Raw genomic sequence first — 24,166 nt, forward strand, 5'->3', positions numbered from 1 at the left:
ACTCTTGTCCTCCCATCTGTTCCCTTCTTTACACATCATCCCTCTTTCCCTAGCCCCACCCTTTGTCGGGCATCACGTTGTCTGTCCACTTGAGACTGTAAAGCCTTTGGGGCAGGGACCGTGTTTCTGTAAATCACCCAGCAATGCTACTAAGGTGCCATAGTAAAAATGCTGCAGCATGAGTGTTGTTAGCAGTTACGGTTGCCCTGGTTCACACAGTGAATAAATGGCAGAGCCAGATGTCCTAATTCCAACTCCCTGAGCTGTCTAGCGGCTCTGCTGTGTGCAGCTGTTGAGTAGGGGGTTTATTTGGGTCACCCTGCCACGATTCTGGTGGGTCCCTGTTTGGAAAAAACCACAAATGAATGAGGCAGCAGCCTTCTTTGCAATGATGCTCATTCCTTTATTGTGATCCTTGTTGCCATTTTGAAAGGTGCTGGCACTTTCTGTTCATTTCCAGCACCACATCAAAGCTACCTTACAGAGTATTGAAGAAGTGTCCATCCAAAGCCAGAGGGGGTGTGAGGACAATGACCTTTCCCAGCACGGTATGTATAATATATATATATATATTTATAATATGTCCTGTATATTCATATGTATAGAGTGACAAGGATGGGCCACCGTACAGGAAACTTTTGATTTCTAAATAAATCACCATAACAACAGGCACAAAAATTTGGTCCTAATCAAGGCCCTCACCTTGTCAGTCAATCAGCTGATCAATTAAAAAAAAAATACCAACCTGCTAACCCCCTCTGGAATTTGCCCCCGGTCGTCGCTCACACTGACGGTAACTAGTCCCCTTGGTGACACACACGCACGCCCGCACACACCTACATACGTTCCTATGGAAACACGTACATACCAACATACAAAGAACAATAGAAATATACACCCGAGGTTGTTGCAGCAATGCAGTGAGGCTGTGGGAGCGATCCAGCCCATCGTACCAAGGCAGAGGGCAGACACCACGGCTAGCTTCGTGGTTCTCATCTTAAATAACCCAGTATTATTTACAGCCTTGCTTGGTTCTTGTGCTACGAAGATCGTGAGGTTACTGGCAGCAGCAGCTAGAGCGTGCGCGAGACTCTCAGACGTCCACGCGCAACAGATGCGTCAAAGCGGCACTTAGGCATTGACAGCTCAGCCCCGCCCCCCGCAGTCTGCACACCATCAACAGGGGGCGCCACCTGCGGAGTTTTCTTAGGTCAAAATCAAAATTCAAAGCTGGCCAAGGGGTGAGATATGACCCCAGAGTGTCTGTGTCAAATTTCCAACCCACAGGGGAGGTTTCTTAATGAGAGCAGCTGAGTCGGCTGGAGAGTTTTCACATGGGCCCCATCTCAGCCATAATCCTGTCTGGGTCCTGTGCGTCACCAGGGCACAGAAAATAACCTCCAGAGGGCAAACAGGCTCTGCACCAGAGGAGGTGGGAGATAGTATTTAGCCCTTGATAGGCAGGCTAGTCACCCGTGTCTGCCTTACCCACCCTATGCACCATGCGATAGAAGAGAGCAGGGGTGTCTCTATGCTAAGAGTGGGTGGGCAGGCACAGAGGCCAGCGTGTCTAAAACTGGGTATCTACCACCACAGAACTGGCCTGTGCTGGAGTCCTAAAAATGGATGGACAGGAGCTAAAGGGCAACTGCATTTGTCTACAGGTGCCTTTGTGTCCAGCTCTGCCAATTTCCAGCACACTTACTGGAGGAGGCTCTGGCGCTGGAATGAAAATCCAGCAGCTCTCTCTGGCTGTGTTTAAAGCTACATCGGGGGCGCACACAACCCTTCTGCAAATCAGGCATCCCATGTCTGGGCGTTAAAGGCAACGCAGAAATGGAAGGTGGGAGATTTGTTCTGCAGTTAGTTCAAGTTCCTCTTCAGTAAAGGGGGAGAAGAGGTTTTGTTCTGGGAGCTGGGAATGGGACACACTTGCCATGAGTGCATTTGGGTGGGGAGCTGCTTTTGACCCCCCCCCCCCCCCCCCCCCCAGCATGTCCCTGAAGGAGAGTTGGAGCCCAAGTCACTCCCCGTGGACAGTGCTGGAGAAAAGCGACTTCACCTGGTATGTTGTCTATGCAATCATTCCCAGCTGCTCACCCTCCACATTAGCTCTCTCCTCTCATCTGGAGAGAAGTTTAATGAGTTTGGAGCTCCTGAGGCAGGTCTCCTGCTTCTGGGTGAGGTAAAGGAGCCAATCTCTCAGGTTAAGCCAGCCCAGACCCCCATGCTTCTTCACAACATTATGGGCCAAGCTCTAGGGTGAGGCAGCAGGAATGAGGAGAAACCATCAGCTCCAGACTTTTGCATCAGATGGAGAGAGTGAACTGTCCACCCGCAAGGAGTCTGCCAGCAGCTCCCCCTTTTTAGCCTCAGCTAGTTCCATCCCACAAAACCTGATCACCTCCCTGCCCCGCATCCACACATAACTAGGACAGATCTCTGCTTCCCCAGCCCCATTACTTAGCATGGAGATGGGAGAAGTGGGGAGCCCCTAGCATATCTGAAGGGAGTACATGGTGCCCCCACTTTTCAGTCTGTATCCTTCCTCCTGCAGCCCAGTGCTCCATTTTGTAAGTGTGGGGATAAGTCCGAAGGGGGACTGAGCCTGTCTTTGATAGTTTCAGTGAGGAGCTGGCATTGGAGAAGGGACATCTCCGTGGCCACAGAGAGAATATGAATGCACCCCAGCTTTCACTCTCACCTCCCTTTGCTCCTCTCACTGACACTCCCTGTGATTGGTACTGCTCTATGGCAGCATGTTCCCCAGTCCCATGGAGGATCGTCCATGGATGCGAGCTCATGGATCCTTCACATGAATGTGCTTTTTTGGATTGCTCCGTTAGCTTTTCTACCCGCTGCAGATGGGCAGGGCTAGTTTCTAACCTCAGCCTGAGAGCTGTGGCTTCTCTCACCAGCTTTACACACCCGCATCGTCTGAAGTGATGCAAGGCATGAGTGCCATCCTTCCTCCATCAGAAGCTGGTGAAAGGGGCGAGCCCTAGAGAGAAGTGTTGGTAGTGATAATGCACAAGCATTGTTGACTCTGGTAATGCAGAAGCAGGGGACCTACACGCTGCCCAGTGCCCAGTTTGGAAGCTCCATGCCGGCTGGTTGGCAGCCTGAACGCATCTTGGAGAAAGTAGCAGCTGGCTTCATCTTTAAACAGGCACATGTGGCCAGCTGAGACTCCAGGGCTCGGTAGGCAGCAGGGCAGGGCTGCTACACTCTGAAAGGCAGCCTGCGGCTTCCATGGGCTACACCATGGTATGAAACAAGAGGGTGGTCGAAAGCTCTGTTGTTGAGTTCCGGGGACTCCATCGGCCATGCTTTACCCATCCGTGACCTGGGGGCTAACTGGAAAGCTGACTCAGCAGTGGTTTGCTCTTCTCTAACCTGTACAAACGAAGCCCTCGATCTGGGGAGACTAATTAGCTGATTCCCATGATGCAGGGATTTGCTACCCAGTGATCCCTGCAGTGACCCTCCCCCCGCTTTATGTAGCACTCAAACTCTTTGAAAGAAGATGCTGTTGGTGTCTCCCCTCTGAAAGCTGAGTGAGGCCCCAGCCCTTCCCACTCCTCCGTTCCCACCCCAATTCAGTGTCCTGTGGGTTTCAACACCTGCGCACCTGGAAGCAGAAAGTTCTAGAAAGCCTGGCAGAGGCAAACAGCAGTGACAGAGACAGGGAGAGAGGGAAGCAGCCGTAAGTGCAGAAGGCTACAAGACAGGCAGTGGCCAGACCCTAATAAGAAACTCCCTTGCTCTCACAACAATACCCTCTATGGGGCCAGCCCTCATATTCTCCTTGGATTTCCTAGTTCAAGCCCAGGCGTCTGGATTCCAGGACGCATCTCCTTCTTCTGCTCCAGCAGGGTGCTGGCCTCAGACCAGGAAAAGTGGAAGGACAATTTCATAACCCAAGTCTTCTTAGGTGAACCCGATAAATCACTTTCCCATCGACTATGATCTTGCAAAGGTCTTTGATCTCTCCCCATCCCATTCCCCAGCACTGCACATCTGCAAACCATCCAAGAGCCCACAACTGTCTATGCTCCCCCAGCGGCCTGGCACACCCAACCAGGTCTCAGGTGAGGATGCACCTGCCCTCAGCTGAACTGTTGAACGTCGACACACTCAGGAACACTGAACTTTGTTCTAACAATAGCCGCCCATGCTGTTGCCAGAGCCATGTTTTAATCCTCCTCCTCAGGACTGGACAAAAGCGCCTCGCCTCTTGTCCCTCCTTCTTTTACCAGCTTCCCTGCCCTCCTCCACAGCCCCTGCACCAGACCAAAGATGTTCTTGAGACTAGAAGTTTAACACCTTCTTGTGTCACCAGTCCAGGTAGCCAGTGCATGGGACAAGTGTGTTCGTCTGCCCTTCACTGATTCTTTCCCTCTAGTGCCAGGGACAGTAGATACTTTTGTTTCTGCTTTGACCTGCGAGGTCAGTTTTCAAGTAGATAATGTTGTTCTCCAGCCTCTGTGCACTTCTTTGGGGAGAACAGGAGATGCCCACTGGCTGCTCCACCCCAACGAGGGACTGTGAACCAAGCTGGATGTCCGATGACTTAATGGGGCAGGCCCAGCCATCTCCAAAAGGTGCAGCTGGCGAGCAAAGTCTCAGGAGCACTGGAAAACTTTAGCTCCCCCCGTTGGCTGGGTTTGGTTAATTCACACCCCCTTTGTTCGTCAAGGGGCTAGAGCTGAGCCCAGAACTCAAGGAGACGTCCCTGCTGCTGCCACTGTTGATACGGCACAGGAAGTGTCTCTGTCCAGGGCCAGCAAACGCAAGGGCCAGCTGCCAGAAAATCCCCAAACACGTGTGGGAACGGCTGTCCGCCGGGGCACGGGTCTCGTGCAGTATCCCAGGGAATCTGGCAAAGCAAACAACCACCCCACACGCGGAGTCCATGGAGAGCTCTGAGTGATCTCATCTCACAAGAAAGCCATCAGAGAGAGAGGGCAGAGCTTCTCTCCCATCGTCTGCTTGTTTCCGCCCCGAGGAGGTGACTGTGCAGTAGGAGTGGGGAGTATGCCAATGACACGATGAAAATGCAGCTTCCGCGGGCTGCGGCTGGCTCCTGTTTTAAACAAGATGGGGGGTAGTAGAAGGGAGAAATCTACATGGTGCCCACCACCCGCCTAGGCTGAGCCTTATTCTGAACTTATTCTCCTAACTCTGCATTGCCAAACCGCTTCATAAATAAATACGATCAATAAATAAAGTGACAGATCCAGATGCGGGGAGGGAGGCAGCGCCCGTGTCCCCGGGAACTGACGGCAAGTGTCTCACACAAACACACACACACACACGAGAAGTAGCTGAAGACAAAGACGAGATGGGACCGGGCAGGGAGGCTGCCAGCAGGGAATCCCCTTCCCCAGCCGAGCGCTTTCGGAAGCAGCCAGTGATGGGTGGCGTAGTCCTTGCTGTGAGATGGAAGGGAAGGGAGGAGCTGCAGGCGTCACTCATGAGCTGGCATCGTGGGGGGACGCTGGGACACGGACGCCAGGGAACTGTGAGTTGTTGAGGGTGGCAGCGGCCGGGGCGTCTGGCACCTGAGAGTGGGACAAGAAAAAGAGAAAAACTGGTCTCCTGTCACATCGCCCACCTCGTCCCACTTCTCTCCCTCCTCCCAGCCTCCCATTCAGGTCCCCTAACAGGAAACGCCAGCCACTTTCTTCAGCGAGTCGCTGTAAAGGAAACTCATGTGAAGCTTGAGGGGATGTTATAAATGCTGCAGCATCAGCACGAAATGCCCTTTGAATCACAGGGTCAAATCCCAGCAGAGTCAGTTCTGCCCTTCATACCCAGGTGGGAGGCACACGGAGCTCCCTGGGGTTACCTGCACGCTCTGGACCTAGGTGCCACGCTGCAGGCCAGAGGAGGCTGCAGGCTGTGGGATGGGAGACCCTGTACATGTTTGGTATCATTGCCATCCTGCTCTTAACACTGGTTTAACAACAACCACAAAACTAAGGTTAGTGTCTAGCCACCGGGAACTGCGGTACTCAGTCAATTTAGGTGCCATCTTTAGGCTTCCAAATTTGAAAATCTTGGTCCCAGGTTCTTGTTGGGCTTGTTAAACCTGCACTAAAAGCTGGATGGAAAGCGGTTTCCTGCCCTGGCACCAATGCAGGCTCTTTATCAAGATGGCAGCCCTGAACCACTGGCTTGTCAGGACTAATGCTTCAAGCTGGCTGAGGCGTCAAGACTGGGCAATGCTGGGCAGTGTTTGCTGTGACCGATGAGACTCGGGTCCCTAGTGCAGGGAGTCTGGTAGGGCCTCACGGACAGAGACCTGCTCTAGACTTGTGCAGGGGCTCTGGCCATGTAAACAGCCCCCGTGTCCTTGAAACTGCCTGGCTTGGGCAGGATGAGGTCCCACCAGTCCAATCACAAGCTTGTCATCTCTGTGGGGCCCTGGGCATTGGCAGAGGTCGCTGCTTGCATTCGAAAATAAAACCTAGCACGGGCACACAGTACTTTCCCTCTGGCCGGTGCTGTCTGGGCATCGAGTGAACCCTCCCCAGTCCCCAGGAGGTGGGTACGTAATAGAGGCAGAGGGGGGTGATGTGACAGATGTACACATGAGCGCATCCCCTCCCCCGAACTTCACCAGGGAAAGGACCCTAAAGCAGCGACCAGGGGATTGCCTTTCTCTCCTCCTCCATGCTTGGAGCTTCCTTGTTCTCTGTTCTTCAGGCTGGAGAACAGACGCCCCAGCAGCAACAAACGTGCCAGGCATGGAACAGATGGGTTGTTATTTCAATGCAACTGGTTATTAATTATTCCCTGGCAGACCAGTGGGGATCTCACAGCTGCTCATTTCCGCTCTGCCCCTTCCACCCTGTTCAGAGGTCCCTGCCTCCCTTCAGCCCTCACGTTCACCCCACTGAGCGCCAGCAGGCATCAGAATCAGGCTGTTTTTCACTTCACCCTGGCGGACACTCACCAGGATCGGGACTTCCTCACCCTGGCAGCTGCCGGCCGCTCTAGGAGACTATCCAGGCGCATCAGTCTCTCAAGGTGCAGAGCTCGTGGGTCCTGCTCGCCCTGGTCCCCGGTCAGCTCAAACTCAAACACAGCTGGGGGGGAGAGATCCAGCTCCAGGAACATGATGTTCTCAGCCTTCATGGAACAGGATGAAAACAACACCAACAAATGGATTCACTGACACGGGCACAGGCAGACCCACTGATCACCTGCTGAAAAGCTGGGCTCAGTCCTGGGGGCAGGAGATTTTTTCTATCGGGGCAGCTGCAGGTCACTCTCCCCAGATACACTGCCTCACATTTATATACTCCGACCCACCCCAGCTTGCTCTCCATGGCCCGCTCAAACCTCGGCTCCTGCGAGGGAGTCGGCTAGTGCCACTTGTGATGATGCGTCCACCAGGGACAGGACTGAGAGGTCCCAACTGCATTGCACACAGGCCAGCGAGCAGCTGTCTGAGTTAGAACATCAGAACGACCAGTGATCCATCTAACCCAGTATCTGGTCTTCCGCCAGTGGCCAATGCCAGGTGCCTCAGAGGAAATGAGCAGAAGAGGTCACTTATTGAGTGATCCATCCCCTGTCATCCATTCCCAGCTTCTGGCTATTGATGGACCTATCCTCCATGAACTTATCTAGTTCTTTTTTGAACCCCATTATAATTTTGTCCCTTTTTCCAGATAATTGATGATGAGTATGTCGAACAGCACTGGGACCAGTACAGACCCCTGGGGGACCTGCTATTTACCCCTCTCCATTCTGAAAATGGACCATTTATTCCTACCCATTGTTTCCTTTTTTTTAGCCAGTTACTGATCCATGAGAGGATTGGTGGGGGTGGGAGAAGATACCTCTGCTGGTGAATTTAGCTGGCAGGGCTGTGGGGGAGATGCTGTGGGTGTAAGCCTGCTCTGTGGCACCTTTCCCCTCACCTGGAAGCAGACAGTGCAAACTGTTGTGGAAAGATGGCCAATTTTAGTCTGGTGGGTCCTGCGCTTTTCTTGGCAGGGAGCTAAGATGCCACCCTTTGCCCCTGTTCTTGGGTGCTGAGGGCCCCACTACTAGCCTGGGAAGGTGGTAGAGGAAGGAAGCAGGGGAGGGGTCTGGGTTTGCTCCTCACTCTGAGTCCCAGCCCCCCTCAACCCCTGTGGGTTTCTTACCCTCATCCCCCTTAGGTGGGGTTACCCTCAGTCCTTAGATGCTGTGGGGAAGGGAGTCTCGCTGTCCTGCTGGGCAGGGTCTCCATTACTCCAATTCTCAGATCTTCCAAATTTCTCTACACACCTCCAAGCTCCAGTCCTCTCTCCTTCCTCCTCCCCCTCTGTCTGCCTGACGCAGGGGGTTTTATTAGGTTCCTAACAGGGCCTTAATTGACTGCAGGTGCTCCAATTAACCTGCAGCCACCTTCCCTAGTCTACAGGGAACCACGCCTTAATTAGCCTTAAGCCTATATATTTCCCCTCTAGCACTCTCCCACTGCTCCCTGGCCCTCCTGTGTCACACTGTGAAGAGCTTAGCATGGCTCGGAGCGGGAGCTGGCTTCCTTTGGCCCTTCAAACAGAGCTCCTCTTCCCAGGCCAACGAGCGTAGTTGTCAGGTGGGTGATAACCCCTCCAACCCCACAAGCTTAGAGATGCTCTTCAATGCTGGACCTCGAACATGTTCCATCCAGGTGCTCTGCTTCACAAAGCTAAACTTCTCTTCCTGCTGATGTGACGCGGTATACCCCAGGAAAAGGAGCCACCACATTTCCCCTCTCAGAGGATCCATTCCCTTGATTCCCTCATTCCCTCCATCAATTCACCCAGCCATAGATCGGTTCCACCTTTTTCCCATCCGTCCACGCAATGACTTCACTCCACCCCTCCTTTCAGCTCCTGCACTCACCCGGTACCTCGGGTGGGATCCCATGGCCATGGCCACCCGCGCATACTGGCTGATGGGTCTCTTGTAGCCCACGGCAGAGGTTGGCCTCTTCTTCATTTGGTTGTTGCTGCTAAGGAGAAATTTATAATAAACATTTTTACCACATAAAATGATCCACTAAAAATAAATCCAGACAAAGCATGGAATTGGCTGCCTCAGTCTCTCTCTAAATGGATGTAAATTTCTGCAGAGTTGGTCTTTTCTTCCTTCCTGTTCTGTGCCCAGGGTATGGTGGAGAGCTGATCCCCTAGACTGCCAAGGTTTGACTTCTACTGCACATCATTAACAGAGACCATCTACAGGGATGAAAGGTGTAAGCCTTTAGCTACCAGAGGAATTTGAGGGGCGGTCCAAGGGGTTTGGCTAACAGCAGAGGGATGGAAATTAGTACAGGAATCTTGCGGCTGAGTAACACAGCACTGGAATAGATTATCAGGCAATGGAACAGGCTCTCTCAGGAAGTTGTGACCTGTGAATCCCTGGACAGGAAGATCACCAAAGAGGGTGCTTGCTGGGTTGGAAAGTTGAAAGCCAAGGGGGCCAGAGGGGAGGCAAAGAAGAGAGACTTGGAGAAGCAGCTGAACTTTGGGGGGCTCATCCAAGAACCTCCAAAGCTCCTGAGGCTTCTCCATCACTGGGATCACAGGCAGAAGGGCCAGTGATGATGATCTGGGTCAGCCAAGCTAGCCCCCTTGGCCTCCAATAAATATAGGCTGGGAAGAATTAGCTTTTTATCGACAGGTGCCGGTAAACGTCAATTGCACTGCACCCGGACACACCGATGGAAAATATTTCAACGGATGATAATTGAGGTTTGCAGATCGGCAACGTCAGAAAGATGCTGCTTGAGAACTTACGAGTTTGATTTCCTCTGGCTATTTTGGCATGTGATGGTGACAATTTGTGTTTTCGTGGTTAGAAAGCTTTAACTGTTTGAATCTCAGTGTCAACTGTCATGAAGTCCTCACTGTGTGAGCCCCCACTGTCTGCTCCCCACATAATTTTCCACAACTGCGAAAATTTAAATTAAAAAATATATTGTAAACACAAACCGATATTATCCATCAACATTATAAAAAAATTAAAATTCTGCCAAGCCTAAATAAATAAAAACCTTAGTCAGAAACATCAAATCTGCCTGTGCATAGTGTCTGCTTTCCCTGAGCCATCAGCTTTGCATTAGCCTTCATCACTGGTTCTCAAATTGCGCGGCCCATGGAGTATATCCGTGCGGAGTGGAGCACTGGTTGATCATGAGGGCTGGCAGCATGGGGGCATATGCACTTCCCATTTGGGAAGGCTAGCTCCCTGCCCTGCCTCTTCTGCCCAAGGCCCTGCCTTGCTCTGTCCCTTCTGCCCAAGGCTCTGCCCCCAACTCCTTCCACCCCCCAGCTTTGATCGGCTGGGCTACCGGCAGAGCTGCGAGCCCTGGCTGGCCTGCTGGTGACCAGAGCAGTCCAGAGCCCCAGCTGGCTTGCCAGTGCCTGGAGCAGCCTGGAGGAGCCCAAGCCCTGGCCAGCCAGCCAGGACCGAGCCCTGAGCCTGGGCCGCCCACAGGACCTCTGAGCCCTGCCACGGCCCAGCCTTGGCACTGCAGCGGGGAGCATTAGCAGAGTTTTGGGGAATCTTAGCCTCCCCCAGCCTCCATTACCAGCTGCCCATGGCTTGCAGGGAAGAGATGCTGGTTGATGTGGCAGCTCCTGTCAAGGGGAATTGAGCTGCCTCCGTAAAGAACTGAACGCCAGCAGCTGAGCAGCCACTGGGAGAATGAGCCAAGCAGATCAGGCCATTGAGTTTCAGTGTATGAGTGCCGGGGAATGTGGGGGAGGGTTAAAACACAGTGGGTTCCCCCCTGGGCTTGGCAGATGGGGTGGAGAAGAAGAGGAAGGAGCTGAGATCGTGAGGAACATAAGAACGGCCATACTGGGTCAGACCAAAGGTCCATCCAGCCCAGTGTCCTGTCTTCCCACAGTGGCCAATGCCAGGTGCCCCAGGGGGTGTGAACCTAACAGGTAATGATCAAGTGATCTCTCTCCTGCCATCCAGCTCCACCCTCTGACAATCAGAGGCTAGGGACACCAGAAGGAGGGTGGGGGAAGTGTCCAGATAGGATCTCAAGCATAAGAAGTGATCAAAACACTGGAAAAGTTTGAAACCCTGTCCTTGGCCTGACAGGCTCTCTAGTGAGGGGGATGGAGCCGCAAGCCAGGCGAAGGCTTTTCGCTCTCTCCATTCTGCTCCTGTCACATGGCCCTGGCACTCCCAGGTCCCTCGGAGTGCTATGTAGCCAGCGCTGAGCAGTGGGAAAGCAGCAGCTGTCTCCTCGGAGAGAGAGGGGCCAGGCAGCTACCTCAGCTGCCCACCTTAACTCTCCTGCCCGAACCTCCCCAGGCCCTGCAGTGCTGTGGCCTCGAGCTAGAGGGTTCAGGCCTTTTATTACAAGAACAGAGCAAATGGCAGAGCTTTTCTCCTTCTGGCAGCGAGGTCACCGCTCTGCTGCCTGACATGGGCACACCTTGCCAGACACAAAGCTGGTTGGTACCATACATAGGCGCCAACTCCGTGGGGCTTCAGGCACCCATGGAAAAAAATTAGCGGGTGCTTAGCACCCACCGGCAACCAGCTCCCCACTTCTCCCTCAATGCCTCCTGCCCACAGGCGGCCCTGCCGAGCAGCTCCTCCCCCTCCCTCCCAGCGCCGCACGCCCACCGTGATCAATTGTTCCGCGGCGTGCAGGAGGTGCTGGGGTGGGAGCGGGGACGGGGCACGCTCAGGAGAGGGGGCAGAACTGGGTGGGAAGAGGTGGGGCAGGGGCAGAGCGGGGGAAGGAAGAGGGGGCTGTGTCCCCACACCGCGGTCAGAGGTTGTTCTTTTCTGCCGGTGCCCATTCTTCAGAGCACTCCCCTCTGAGACTCTGGGCCAAATTCACCCCTCAGGAGGTGTTTTGTGAGGCTGCAGCTGGACAGTGACAACATGTTATGGTGTTAAGGAGGGTTCTCCGCTCTGCGAGACAGTAACACAGTAACGGACAGGCTGTCCCTGCCCCGCTGGGCTTCCGCCCGCTCTTCCATCCCAGACAGCTAATTCTCCCCATTCAGAATCCTCCCTCCTGCAGCCATGAGGGGGCACCACCAGTGCCTCAGAAAAATACCCCATTGGTCGGCCAGGCCTCCTCTCCCAGAATTGCAGCCTTACCCCCCAGCAGGCACGAGCGGCTGGAACTTCCACTGGTCCTCCTCAGAGTCGTAGGACAGGCGGTTCATGATCTTGTTCTTCTCTTCAGGAGGGATAAAGTTCTCAATGATCAAGTATCTGAGCAAAAGCCAGGGTAAGAGGGAGTTGGAGTGAGAAGTGGGGGTGGCAAGACAAAAGGGGCGAGGGAGTGAGAAGAAAGAAAGGGGGAGATGAATGGGAGAAAAGGTGGGAAGAAGCAAAGTGTTGGCAAAAGAGGAGAGAGAGATTGGGGGAGGATGGGCCGACACACAGAGAAATGGGAGAGGGAAACATGAGAGCAAAGGGGAAGATGAACAGGTAAAAATAGGATAAAATGACAGAACCAAAGATTGCACAGAGAGAAATACAGCCAGTCAGAGAGAGATGGGGACAGAAAGAGACCGAGTACATCAATCAGAGAAAAGAGACACAGCATTTCCTTTAAGCTTTGTTTTTAGACAATAACTCTGCAAGTTCCCTACCCACCTTATATTATTATTTTTTATTACAAATATTTGCACTGTAAAAATGATAACCAAAAGAAACAGTATTTTTCAATTCACCTCATACAAGTACTGTAGTGCAATCTCTTTATCATGAAAGTGAAACTTACAAATGTATATTTTTTTTGTTATATAACTGCACTCAAAAACAAAATAATGCAAAACTTTAGAGCCTACAAGTCCACTCAGTCCTACTTCTTATTCAGCCAATCGCTAAGACAAACAAGTTTGTTTACATTTACGGGAGATACTGCTGCCCACTTCTTATTTACAATGTCACCAGAAAGTGAGAACAGGCATTTGCATGGCACTTTTGTAGCTGGCATTGCAAGGTATCTGCATGCCAGACATGCTAGACATTCGCAAGCCCCTCATCCTTCACCCACCATTCTAGAGGACATGCTTCCATGCTGATGATGCTCGTTAAAAAAATAATACATTAATTAAATTTGTGACTGAACTCCTTGGGGAGAATTGTATGTTCCCTGCTCTGTTTTACCCACACTCTGCCATATATTTCATCTCATGGCAGTCTCAGATGATGACCCAGCACATGTTGTTCATTTTAAGAACACTTTCACTGCAGATTTCACAAAACACAAAGAAGGTACCAATGTGAGATTTCTAAAGATAGCTATGGCACTTGACCCAGGTTTAAGAAGCTGAAGAGCCTTTCAAAATCTGAGAGGGACGAGGTGTGGAGCATGCCTTCAGAAGTCTTAAAAGAGCAACACTCTGATGCGGAAACTACAGACCCTGAACCACCAAAAAAGAAAATCAACCTTCTGCTGGTGGCATCTGACTCATAATGAAAATGAACATGCATCAGTCCTCACTGCTTTGGATTGTTATCTAGCAGAACCCGTCATCAATATGGATGCATGTCCTCTGGAATGGTGGTTAAAGCATGAAGGGACATATGAATCTTTACTGCATCTGGCATGTAAATATCTTGCGACACCAGCCACAATAGTGCCATGAGAACACCTCTTCTCACTTTCAGGTGACACTGTGAACAAGAAGCGGGCAGCATTATCTCTTGCAAATTGTAACCAAACTTGTTTGTCTGAGCGATTGGTTGAACAAGAAGTAGGCTGAGTGGACTTGTAGGCTCTAAAGTTCTACATTTTTTTAAATTTTTGAATGCAGTTTTTTTTTTGTACATAATTCTACATTTGTAAATTCAACTTTCATGATAAAGAGATTGCACTACAGTACTTGTAATGGGGAAATTGAAAAATATTTTTTTTTTTACTGTGCAAGTATTTGTCATAAAAAATAAATATGAAGTGAGCACTGTACACTTTGAATTCTGTGTTATAATTGAAATCAACATATTTGAAAATGTAGAAACATCCACAAATATTTAAACGAATGGTATTCTATTATTGTTTAACAGTGCGATTAATAGCTCTTATTATTTTAATCACTTGACAGGCCTCCTTAGCACGTATTGTATAGCACTTTATACCAAAGCACTGTCTGAATGTTATTAACACACTACAAGGAAAGCTCGTTAACTCATACTTTCCCCAACCTGTAGCATGGCGTTGACGGGGGGTATGGATGTAGCGTAGACATTCCACTGGGAGGTAGCTGGTCTTCCTCAGGGTATGAACACACGGGGTCTAGCACCAACATTGCTTTTTATTGGCTCCACTTGAGATAGATTTTGAAAGCCAGACCCATGTGATCATGCATGTCCATTTACACTTACCTAATTTACATGCAAAAATCTCCAGTGTCCATCCACAGCTGAGACACTGATTCTTCCCTGGTCCAGGGTAATTAATTCATCCCACTCTGTCCCCCAGCGTAAAGCCTGCCCATACAGCTACCCTCATCCCTTGATTATTTGCAACGGTCTGCTCGTGAGTCATGTGGACTCTGGATTTTAAGGACAGAAGAGAGCATTAGTATCCTCTAGCTGACCTCCTGCATAACACAGGCCAAAGGGCCTCACCCAGTGATTCTTGTATCAAGAACCTCTATTTGAGCTAAAGCAGTTCTGAAAGAGATCCAGTCTTGATTTAAAGACTTCAAGTGATAGAGCATCCACCACATCCCGAGATAAGTTGTTCCAATCGTTAATTATCCCCACTGTTAAAAATGTGCACCTTAATTCTCAACTGAGTTTGTCTGGCTTCAGCTTCCAACCCTTGGATCGCATGATGCCTTTTCTACTAGATTAAGGAGCTGCCTACTATCAGAAATCTCCTCCTCGTGTAGGTACTTGTAGACTGATCAAGTCTCCTCTCAATCTGGAAAAACTAGTAAGACTGAGCTTCTCAAATCTCTTGCTATAATGTTTGACAAGACCTATTTTCCCCTACGCTAAGACTGCTGCACTTAGTGGCATTAATCATGCTACCATCCTTTCATTTTTTACTGAGTGAGACCCCTATCAGCCTTCCGTGAGTCTTTCCAGGATTGACGTCAGGCCTACAGGTCTACCGCCGGTATCCCATTTACTCTTTTCAAATCTTAGCCCAACATGAGCTTTTCCTCCTGTCCTCTGTAACTTCCCCAGTGTTCCAAGATTTGGAAAAATGAACATTCCTGGGTCAGGAAGCTCCTCAGCTAATTATTTTAAAACTCTTTTCTGAATATTTCTGCCTTTTCTGTCAGAATGGAATCATGGCTGGCAGGGCTTGTGTCATAAATATAATGGGGAGGGGTTAAGAAGCTCTGACACAGTACTAAAAAATCCTCTTACCTATAAAGGGTTAAGAAGCTCAAGTAACCTGGCTGGCACCTGACCAAAATGACCAATAAGGGGACAAGACACTTTCAAATCTGGGTGGGGGGGAAAAGGCTTTGTCTGTCTGTCTGTGTGATGCCTCTGCCGGGGACAGATCAAGAAAGCAAGCAATCCAACTTCTACAGAGTTAGTAAGAAGTCTAACTAGAAAATATGTTAGATTTTCTTTTGTTTTTGGGCTTGCGAAATTTGCTGTGCTGGAGGGAATGTGTATCCCTGTTTTTGTGTCTTTCTGTAACTTAAGGTTTTGCCTAGAGGGATTCTCTATGTTTTGAATCTGACTGCCTGTGAGATTATCTTCCATTCTAATCTTACAGAGTGTTTTGTTTATCTTTTTTTTGTTCTTCTAATAAAGTTCTGTTTTTTAAGAATCTGATTGGGTTTTCAGGGTCCTAAAAACCCAAGGCTGGTCTGTGCTCATCTTGTTTATTCTCAAGCCTCCCCAGGAAAGGAGCTGTAAGGCGTGGGGGGATATTTTGGGGGAACAGGAACTCCAAGTGGTCCTTTCTCTGATTCTTTGTTAAATCACTTGGTGGTGGCAGCATACCCTCCAAAGCAAACAGTTTGTGCCTTGGGGAAGTTTTACCCTAAGCTGGTACAAATAAGTTTAAGGGGTCTTTCATGCGGGTCCCCACATCTGTACCCTAGAGTTCAGAGTGGGGAAGGAACCCTGACAGCTTGTATCCCGCATTTCCCATTAAGGTGAGGAGATACTTACTTGAGTTTAAGTTCTCGTGTCTGTTCATTTTGCGCTTCTTCCAGGTCCTGCCGCACTCTGATGTACTCATCATGCTGGTCCTGAATCTCTGCCTTCACAGCCTGCAGCTTGGCGTACAGCTGGGACACCACGAAAGAGCTTCTGTTAGTACCTGTTCATGCAGCAGCTTCCAGGATGTGGCCTGAGGTCTCATCCCATGTGAAAAGCAAGTCATTTACTCACAGTATCCCCAAAAGACCTGAAAAATGGGTCTCCTTAGGGTCTCCGGGTCTTCACACTGGGGAAGCCCAAAGTTCATCCAACATTAAGCAACACGGAACATTTGCAGGAGCCTGAACGCTGCGCATGCGCCGGATGTGGTTAAATGAAGTGGGCTGCACCTTTATTACAGAGGTGACTCTTGCAGGGGCTTTGGGACAGATCCTCATCTGGTGATGCTGATTGACAGCAGCTATGATTCCAGCACTTGATGTTCCACCTTGATCTGAGGGGCCTGTGGAGACTATAGGTCCCAGTGTGCAATACCTTCCCCATGGTCGGAGCTGCCTGGCTCACCTGTGTAGCAGCATGCACTGAAAACGTCATGCCACGATGTCACAAAGGTGTCATGGACCTAAGGCAGCCCAGATACAATCAGGGACACTGCTAGGGTTGTCACCCGTCCGGGTTTTACCTGGACAGTCCGGTTTTTGGCTTCTGTGTCTGGGTTCCATTTAGTGTTGCCAGGTGCCCGGTTTTCAACCGGAAAGTCTGGTCGAAAAGGCAACCTGGCACCTGAACCCAAAGTCCAGTTACTGCAGGGTGAGGGGCAGTGCTGGATCATTAACCCGCGCCAGCTCCTGCTCAGCCAGGCAGGCTCCTTGAAATGACTCAGTGAGCGAAGGGGGCTGTGGGAAGAGGAGCAAGTGATGGGGGCCAGGCCTTGGGGAAAGAGACGGAGAAGGGGCAAGGCCTCGAGGGAAGAGTCGGAGCAGGGGTAGGGCCTTGGGAGAAGAGGTGGGGCAGGGGCAGGGCCTCGGAGGTCCAGTTACCAGCAATTACAGAAGTGGCAACCCTAGACACTACTTGTCCTGCAAGTGCTACGTTCACAGGAAGCAAGACAAACCCACAACCCTCCTCCCAGTTTCAGCACAACAGTAAAGGCACCTTGTAGTGTCATTAAAAAGAAACCCAGCCTGGAACTGGCTCCCCACAGCTGTGTCCCAGCACAGGCAGCCTCTCACCTTCTTCAGTTTCTTGGTTTTGATCTCCACTTCCTGCTGCAGAGACGTGAAGGTCTCCCGCAGCTCCATGGTCTCCTCATCCCGCAGCAGCATCTCCTGCTGCATCTCCCGCTCCCGACGTTTCTGTGTCCAGGAAAAACACAAAACCCAATTGAACAAGAAAGAGTCAGTAACAGGAACAACTCCCCACCATCAAAATCATCCTGCTGGCTTGCAGAGCATGATGGGTAGTTATATGCAAATTTTACAATGGAGGGGGACTACATTTGGGCATGTGATTTGGAGCCTTTCATCTCAGGGTGTCCAGCGCAATGGCTGGCCGGGCTTGTAGTGACTGAAAGTCATTAGCATCTGATGGTAAGTTGGTAGCCCCTTTCTGGCCCACCGCACAGCCAACACCGCCACAATTCACAGTCGCATTCGCGGTCTTGGCTCAGAGACTAGGGATTGTTGAGATGAGTCACCCCAAAGCCTGTGGACCTCCCCTTTCCCTACAATGGGATCTCCTCGAATCTAGCTACACCAAGCCAAAGACAGAATGAAGCAGCTGTACTTGTGTATGGCATCTGCTGTCCCACACTTGCCTTGGCACTGTGGATGGGACCAAACGGTGATATCGCCTAGGTGGACGGAGTTTAAACACAGCTCCTTAATTTGGTTTGCAATGCATTCTGTCTGACCGGTGGTATTTTGCTGGGTGCCCATCACTGGTATCTGGGCACTGTCCACTGGGAACTGGACTGAGCCTGGCAACTCCTTTAATACAAGCCACCTAACGATACGACTCAGTTACTCAGGACCAGAGGTTTTGTCAAGTTCACCAAGGAACCGTGAACTATCATATAAATCAGGGGTCGGCAACCTTTCAGAAGTGGTGTGCCGACTCTTCATTTATTCATTTTAATTTAAGGTTTCGCATGCCAATAATACATTTTAACGTTTTTTAGAAGGTCTCTCTCTATAAGTCTATATACTATATAACTAAACTATTGCCGCAGGAGGGTGCCAGCAGATCGAGGGACATGATCGTTCTCCTCTATTCGACATTGGTGAGGCCTCATCTGGAGTACTGTGTCCAGTTTTGGGCCCCCACTACAAGAAGGATGTGGAAAAATTGGAGAGAGTCCAGCAAAGGGCAACAAAAATGATTAAGGGACTGGAACACATACTTATGAGGAGAGGCTGAGGGAACTGGGATTGTTTAGTCTGCAGAAGGGAAGAATGAGGGGGGATTTGATAGCTGCTTTCAACTACCTGAAAGGGGGTTCCAAAGAGGATGGCTCTAGACTGTTCTCAGTGGTAGAAGAGGACAGGACAAGGAGTAATGGTCTCAAGTTGTAGTGGGGGAGGTTTAGGTTGGATATTAGGAAAAACTTTTTCACTAGGAGGGTGGTGAAACACTGGAATGCATTACCTAGGGAGGTGGTGGAATCTCCTTTCTTAGATATTTTTAAGGTCAGGCTTGACAAAGCCCTGGCTGGGATGATTTCGTTGGGGTTGGTCCTGCGTTGAGCAGGGGGTGGGACTAGATGACCTCCTGAGGTCCCTTCCAACCCTGATATTCTATGATTCTATGTAAACAAGGTTTTCAAAATGTTTAAGAAGCTTCATTTAAAATTAAATTAAAATGCTGATCTTACGCTGCCGGCCCGCTCAGCCCGTTGCCAGCCTGGGGTTCCGTTCACCTAGGCCGGCAGCGGGCTGAGCGGGGCCTGTGGCCAGGACCCCGGCTGGCAGGGGGCCGGCAGCCAGAACCCCAGACAGGCAGCGGGCTGAGGGGGGCCGGCAGCTGGGACCCCAGACTGGCAGTGGGCTGAGCGGCTCAGCCCGCTGCCACTCAGCCCGCTGCTGGTCTGGGGTTCTGTCCACCGGTTCCTGCCAGCCAGGGTCCCGGCTGCCGGCCCCGCTCAGCCTGCTGCCGGTCTGGAGTCCCGGCCCTGCCCACACACAGTGGGTACCTACCTTCTCCCTGGTTCTGGCCATTCTCTTCCTCTCTCTCTCAGCACTGAGCTGAGGGTGGGGGTGCACTGAGCACAGGGCTGGGGGTGAAGGAGCAGGCTGGGGGATGGGGTGCAGGGTCTGGCCAGGAGCTAGAATGAGGGAGGGGGCTCAGGTTGGGGCAGGAGGTTTGGGTATGGAGCGCTTACCTGGGCAGCTCCCATTTGGTGCGAGGGGTGCAGGTGGGAATGTGGGGTGTGTGTGCAGGAGCTCCCGTTTGGTGCTCGGGGTGGGGGTGGGGATGTGGGGGGTGCAAGAGTCAGGGCATGTGGTGGGGGGGCTGGGTATGTGTGGGGGGTGCTGGAGTCAGGGCAGGGGGCTGGGGGGGCTGGGTATGTGTGGGGGGTGCCGGAGTCAGGGCTGGGGTTGTGGGGGGTGGGGGTGCAGGGGTCAGGGCACGGGGCTGGGGTGTGTGGGGGGTGCAGGAGTGAGGGCATAGGACTGGGTGTGTGTGAGGAGGGTTCAGGGGTGAGGGCAGAGGGCTAGGGGTGTGTGAGGGGGGTGCAGGGGTCAGGGCAGAGGGCTGGGGTGTGTGGGGGGGGGTACAGGGGTCAGGACAGAGGGCTGGGGGTGTGGGCTGGGGTCGTGGGGGTGCTCCCAGCCCCCTGCCCCGAGCGGCTCACGGCAGGGGGCTGGAGGGGATATGCCCTGATTCCACCCCCTTCCCCAAAGTCCCTGGAGCAGAGAGCTCGCTGCTGAAGGGCCATCAGCTGATCGGCGGCAGGGAGGGAGAGGAGGAGGGGCAGGAACCCAGCACGCTGGGGGAAGAGGCGGGGGGCGGGGGAAGCTTGCCTGCTCTGCAAGGAGAGAGCAGGGGGCGGGGGGCGGAGAAGAGCGGGCCAGGCAGGATTTTTAGTGGCACGCTGCTGTCTGCCCGGGTCCGGCAGACAGCAGCGTGCCATTAAAAATTGGCTCGTGCGCCGTGTTTGGCATGCGTGCCATAGGTTGCCGACCCCTGATATAAATATATGCAGTATATATAACTGACTCAGGCATCATCTATTGCCAGTATCTGACATCAAGGATGGTGCCAGCACAAGTCTTTAGGGACCACTGGATGTTGCCAGAGAATGTTGTGAAGGCCAAGTTTATAAAAGGGTTCAAAAAAGAACTAGATAAGTTCATGGAGGAGAGGTCCATCAATGGCTATTAGCCAGGCTGGCAGGGCTGGTGTCCCTAGCCTCTGTTTGCCAGGAGCTGGGAATCGGTGACAGGGAATGGATCACTGGATGATTCCCTGTTCTGTTCATTCCCTCTGGGGCACCTGGCATGGGCCACTGTTGGAAGACAGGACACTGGGCTAGATGTGCCTTTGGTCTGACCAGTACGGCTGCTCTTATGTTTACTATCCAGTGTCAGCCCTGCTCAGCCATCTCCTAAAGCAGAGTCTTTACCTGCTCAGCTATCTCCTGCCTCTTCAGCTCCAGCATCTTCTGCTGCTCATTTGTGTGGTCCATGATGTTCCTCCCGCCTATCAGCAGCTTGCTCTCCATCGCCTAGGGGCAGGAGACAAAGGGAGATGGGGAGGAATCAGAACTTTTCTCTCACATGCACACACAGGAAAGGAGCCAGAGGCTAACAAGGGGGGACGGCGACCTGACCTTGCAGCTCCTGCCCTGCTGCGGCAAGTGGAACATATCACCTTGGAGCGGGGAGCAGAGCGGGGACTGATCAGCTTTGTGGTGGTAGGAAGACAGGAGGGATCGCAGCTACTTGGAGGACAGAATGAATATCCCGCTCCGGCTTGCTGATGGGGAACAACGGGCTGAAACTGGTCAGAACGCTGAGCACTCGTACAGCACTTGCCATTTGCAAATCACATGCAAACATTACCTCATTAACCTCCCCCCACCCCTCTTGAGATAGCTCTTTACTACCCACATGTACAGATAGGGAAACCGAGGCACAGAGGTGATGGCCAAACAGTGGGGTTTTCAAACGTGACCGAGAGATGTAGGAGCACAAGTCCCACTGAAAGTCATTTTGAAAATACCACTCACCATGTTCAAAACTGGCCGTGGATTTTAAGTGCTTCCATTTTGGGGTGTCCGACTCTAGACACCTTGAGATTCAGAAGTGTGCTGCTGAGCATCCGCTCCTGCCACTGGCTTCAGCTGGGATCAGAGATGCTCGGCTCCCCCCACAAAGCAGGGGACCAGGCCCCCAGATCAGTGGTCCCCTTTGAAAATGTCGGGCTAAGAGACTTGGCAGTGGCAGAGTAGAGACTACAACTCAGGACTTTCTGGGCCCCCCCGTGCTGATTTCAGTCCCGACACATGTAAAGTCTTGTTCAGTGTTTGCCAGCGCCTAGCCCCCCGGGGCCCTCGGCCGCGAGGCACTGCTGCAATAGGAGTCAATCAGTCAGGGTCCCACGGGAAGGAAGAGTGAAATGCACTAAGATAAGATCACGGCAGGGGTGGGGACAGTCCAGTGTGACGCTGTCATGGGGAAGCAAATGCCATATTGGGGTGCAGTCAGAGACCAGGGAACCCTGTTCAGGGACATCTGCCCCAGAAACGACAGCGTTTCAGCACGCACCGGGCGGCAGGGTCTGGATCACCAGGCCATGAAAAGCTGTTCTGAGCAGGACTAGCTGACATGGAGGCAAAGACCCCTGAGCCTGGCTCCTTGAGTGCTTGCTCCTTTGCTACCATGCTGGCGACGAGGACAAGAACTTGCACCTGATGCCATGCAATGGGGAGTAAGCAGAGGGACTCAAAGGGCGGCTGATGCTGCTGGAGTAATGGAAGAAGAAAATGGTCTGAGCAGCCGTGTTTTGAATGGAATGGTGTGGTTTGGACGTCAGGGAGAGGGAAGTTACAGTTACCAAGATGGGAGATAACGAGGGCCTGGCTGCGAGACCAGAGAGGAAAGCCTGGCTCTTCGGGGTGCAACGGAGGAGGAGGGTCAGGATCGCGACACAGCCTGGCCGTGTGCGGAGCAAGAGAGAGGGAAGAATCAGCACAATCAGCCTAAAGGCGAAACGGACATTGGCCTTTTCAGATTCAGGGTTTCCCAGGTGACCTTGGTAAGGAAATGTCTCGTCCTTGTTTTTTAAAGTATGTTTTTCATTAATCTACCTTAGCCCCATTAAAGCATTTCAGTGCCTCATTCAGCCTGCTTCTGATCAGCCCACTTAGCCACTGTCAGCTGCTGATAAGCCCCTAGAAGTTAATGTCCGAGTCACTTGAATACGGAGTTAGCAACTCAGCAAGTGTTCAGGCCCTGTCTGTGCGGGAGACAGTAACCAGATCTCAGCCCTGGAGACGCATTTGGAGCCTGACTTCTTGTGACTGACAAAAATCACTGGAAAAGGCTTAAAAGGTCTACAATTAAATGACAACAATGAATAACTGTGTTCACAGCTGCATTTTCTGAGGCATCATGCAGAAGAGATGCCAGGTGACGATTCTGCTAGCCAGGCGGAGGCGGGGTGACAAGTTGGAGGCCTGTAACCAGCAGGAAAATGCTAAGAGGGTCAGTGCAAAGGGACATGAGAATGGCAGGGATCGGCACAAGGATGGCACAAGCCGTAATGGGCTGCAGCGGAGGAACCGAAGGATAAACACCGGGGAAAGCTTGCTGAGGAGAGTGGAGGTGATGTGGGAGCTGCTAGGGAGGGGCCACTGACTGGACTGTAGTGAAGGAAATGACTGAGAGCGACCGACAGCTCTGCAAGCACTCGAAGGGCAGGGCACCATCCGCTGGCAATGCCAGAGTCCGGCTTTGCCGCTCACTAGGGGCTTCCCTGAGAGAGCCTCAAAGCGCTTTCCACACATTCAATAAGGAATTTGGGACTCAAACGATAACTTCTGCATGGAGGCCTTTGACCCAGTCTCTGCTTCCCGGGGGGTTCAGAGAGGCACAGACAGTCACATGCCAATCTCACACGGCAAGGTGGCAGCAGCGCTGGGAATAGATTTAGAACGTCTCCCCCGACGAGGCACCCAGCCCAGCCCAGACTGGGCAGAGCACCATGCAATCACATGCCCACCTTGTGCCTAAGCCACGCAGCACCCGTAAACTTCAACACCACCACCACGCTGGGACAGCAGAGGTCCACGACCACACTGTACGGCTGTGTTCCAGGCATCTAAGAGCTCCACAGGGCTATGACTGACCTGGTGCTGCCAGGGTTAATCCTGTGACCACCGTCAGTCTATGACTGGCCAGTGTCCTCTCCTGACCTCAAGTCCGATCTTCAGAGACTCTGTCTCTGAGCGGGGAAGCATGACCAACAAAGAGCAGCCGATGGTGGCGAACGATGATCAAACCTCTTGAGGCCAGTTCTCAATGACACGTCCCTATTACTGATAAAGTCAAACCATCTTCTACCCAGTAGGTGCCGCTGGCAACGCATATGAAAGGCCTCCAGCCTCCTGCATGAACAGCATGTCTGCTGAAATATCCACACCACAGAAAACAACCCTATACGTGACGCTAACTGGTCACCTTGTTTCCTAGCTCTGGGTGGCCATTCCAAAATGTGCCACCCATAGAGAATCACCAGCGGACTTTAAGGAGGCAGAATGTAATCAAACAAACATGCTGGAATTTGGCAAGGTCCTGGGGGTAACACAACACTCTGGAGAAAGATGCCATGGGACCCATAAAGGCCATGAGTGATCAGAACGTTGATTTTATGCCTCATTTAGAAGATGTCACCTACAGCAAAGCAGCACCTGATGCTACCATCCTTGTGAACCGGCTCTGTCCGGATGGAAAAGCATCATCTACAGAATTATCAAGAACACCCTTCCTAGGAGTCCCATCCAAGTGGTAAGGGGGCGTAACACCGATTAGCACATGAGGTCTGCCAAGAT

At 51.9% G+C, this 24,166-nt stretch overlaps 1 protein-coding gene across 2 annotated transcripts in view; it reads right to left on the bottom strand.

Moving 5' to 3' along the window:
• Positions 1-382: 382 nt before the first annotated feature.
• KIF3C (kinesin family member 3C) overlaps positions 383-24,166 on the bottom strand; it is a 61,514-nt gene continuing 37,730 nt past the window's right edge. Inside the window, exons 2-8 of one of the 2 annotated variants that reach the window (XM_027825246.3) lie at positions 20,738-20,839; positions 17,346-17,468; positions 16,123-16,241; positions 12,124-12,240; positions 8,890-8,995; positions 6,962-7,137; positions 383-5,564 (exon numbers count right to left, since the gene is read on the bottom strand). In XM_027825246.3, coding sequence (XP_027681047.2) covers positions 5,471-5,564; positions 6,962-7,137; positions 8,890-8,995; positions 12,124-12,240; positions 16,123-16,241; positions 17,346-17,468; positions 20,738-20,839 — 837 coding nt within the window. In that variant the 3' untranslated portion in view covers positions 383-5,470. Of the gene's footprint in view, positions 5,565-6,961; positions 7,138-8,889; positions 8,999-12,123; positions 12,241-16,122; positions 16,242-17,345; positions 17,469-20,737; positions 20,840-24,166 lie in introns of both variants that reach the window. The other variant, XM_027825245.3, reaches the window with a different exon arrangement.

The sequence above is a fragment of the Chelonia mydas genome, chromosome 3 (assembly GCF_015237465.2).
Source record: "Chelonia mydas isolate rCheMyd1 chromosome 3, rCheMyd1.pri.v2, whole genome shotgun sequence".
Lineage (NCBI taxonomy): Eukaryota > Metazoa > Chordata > Testudines > Cheloniidae > Chelonia > Chelonia mydas.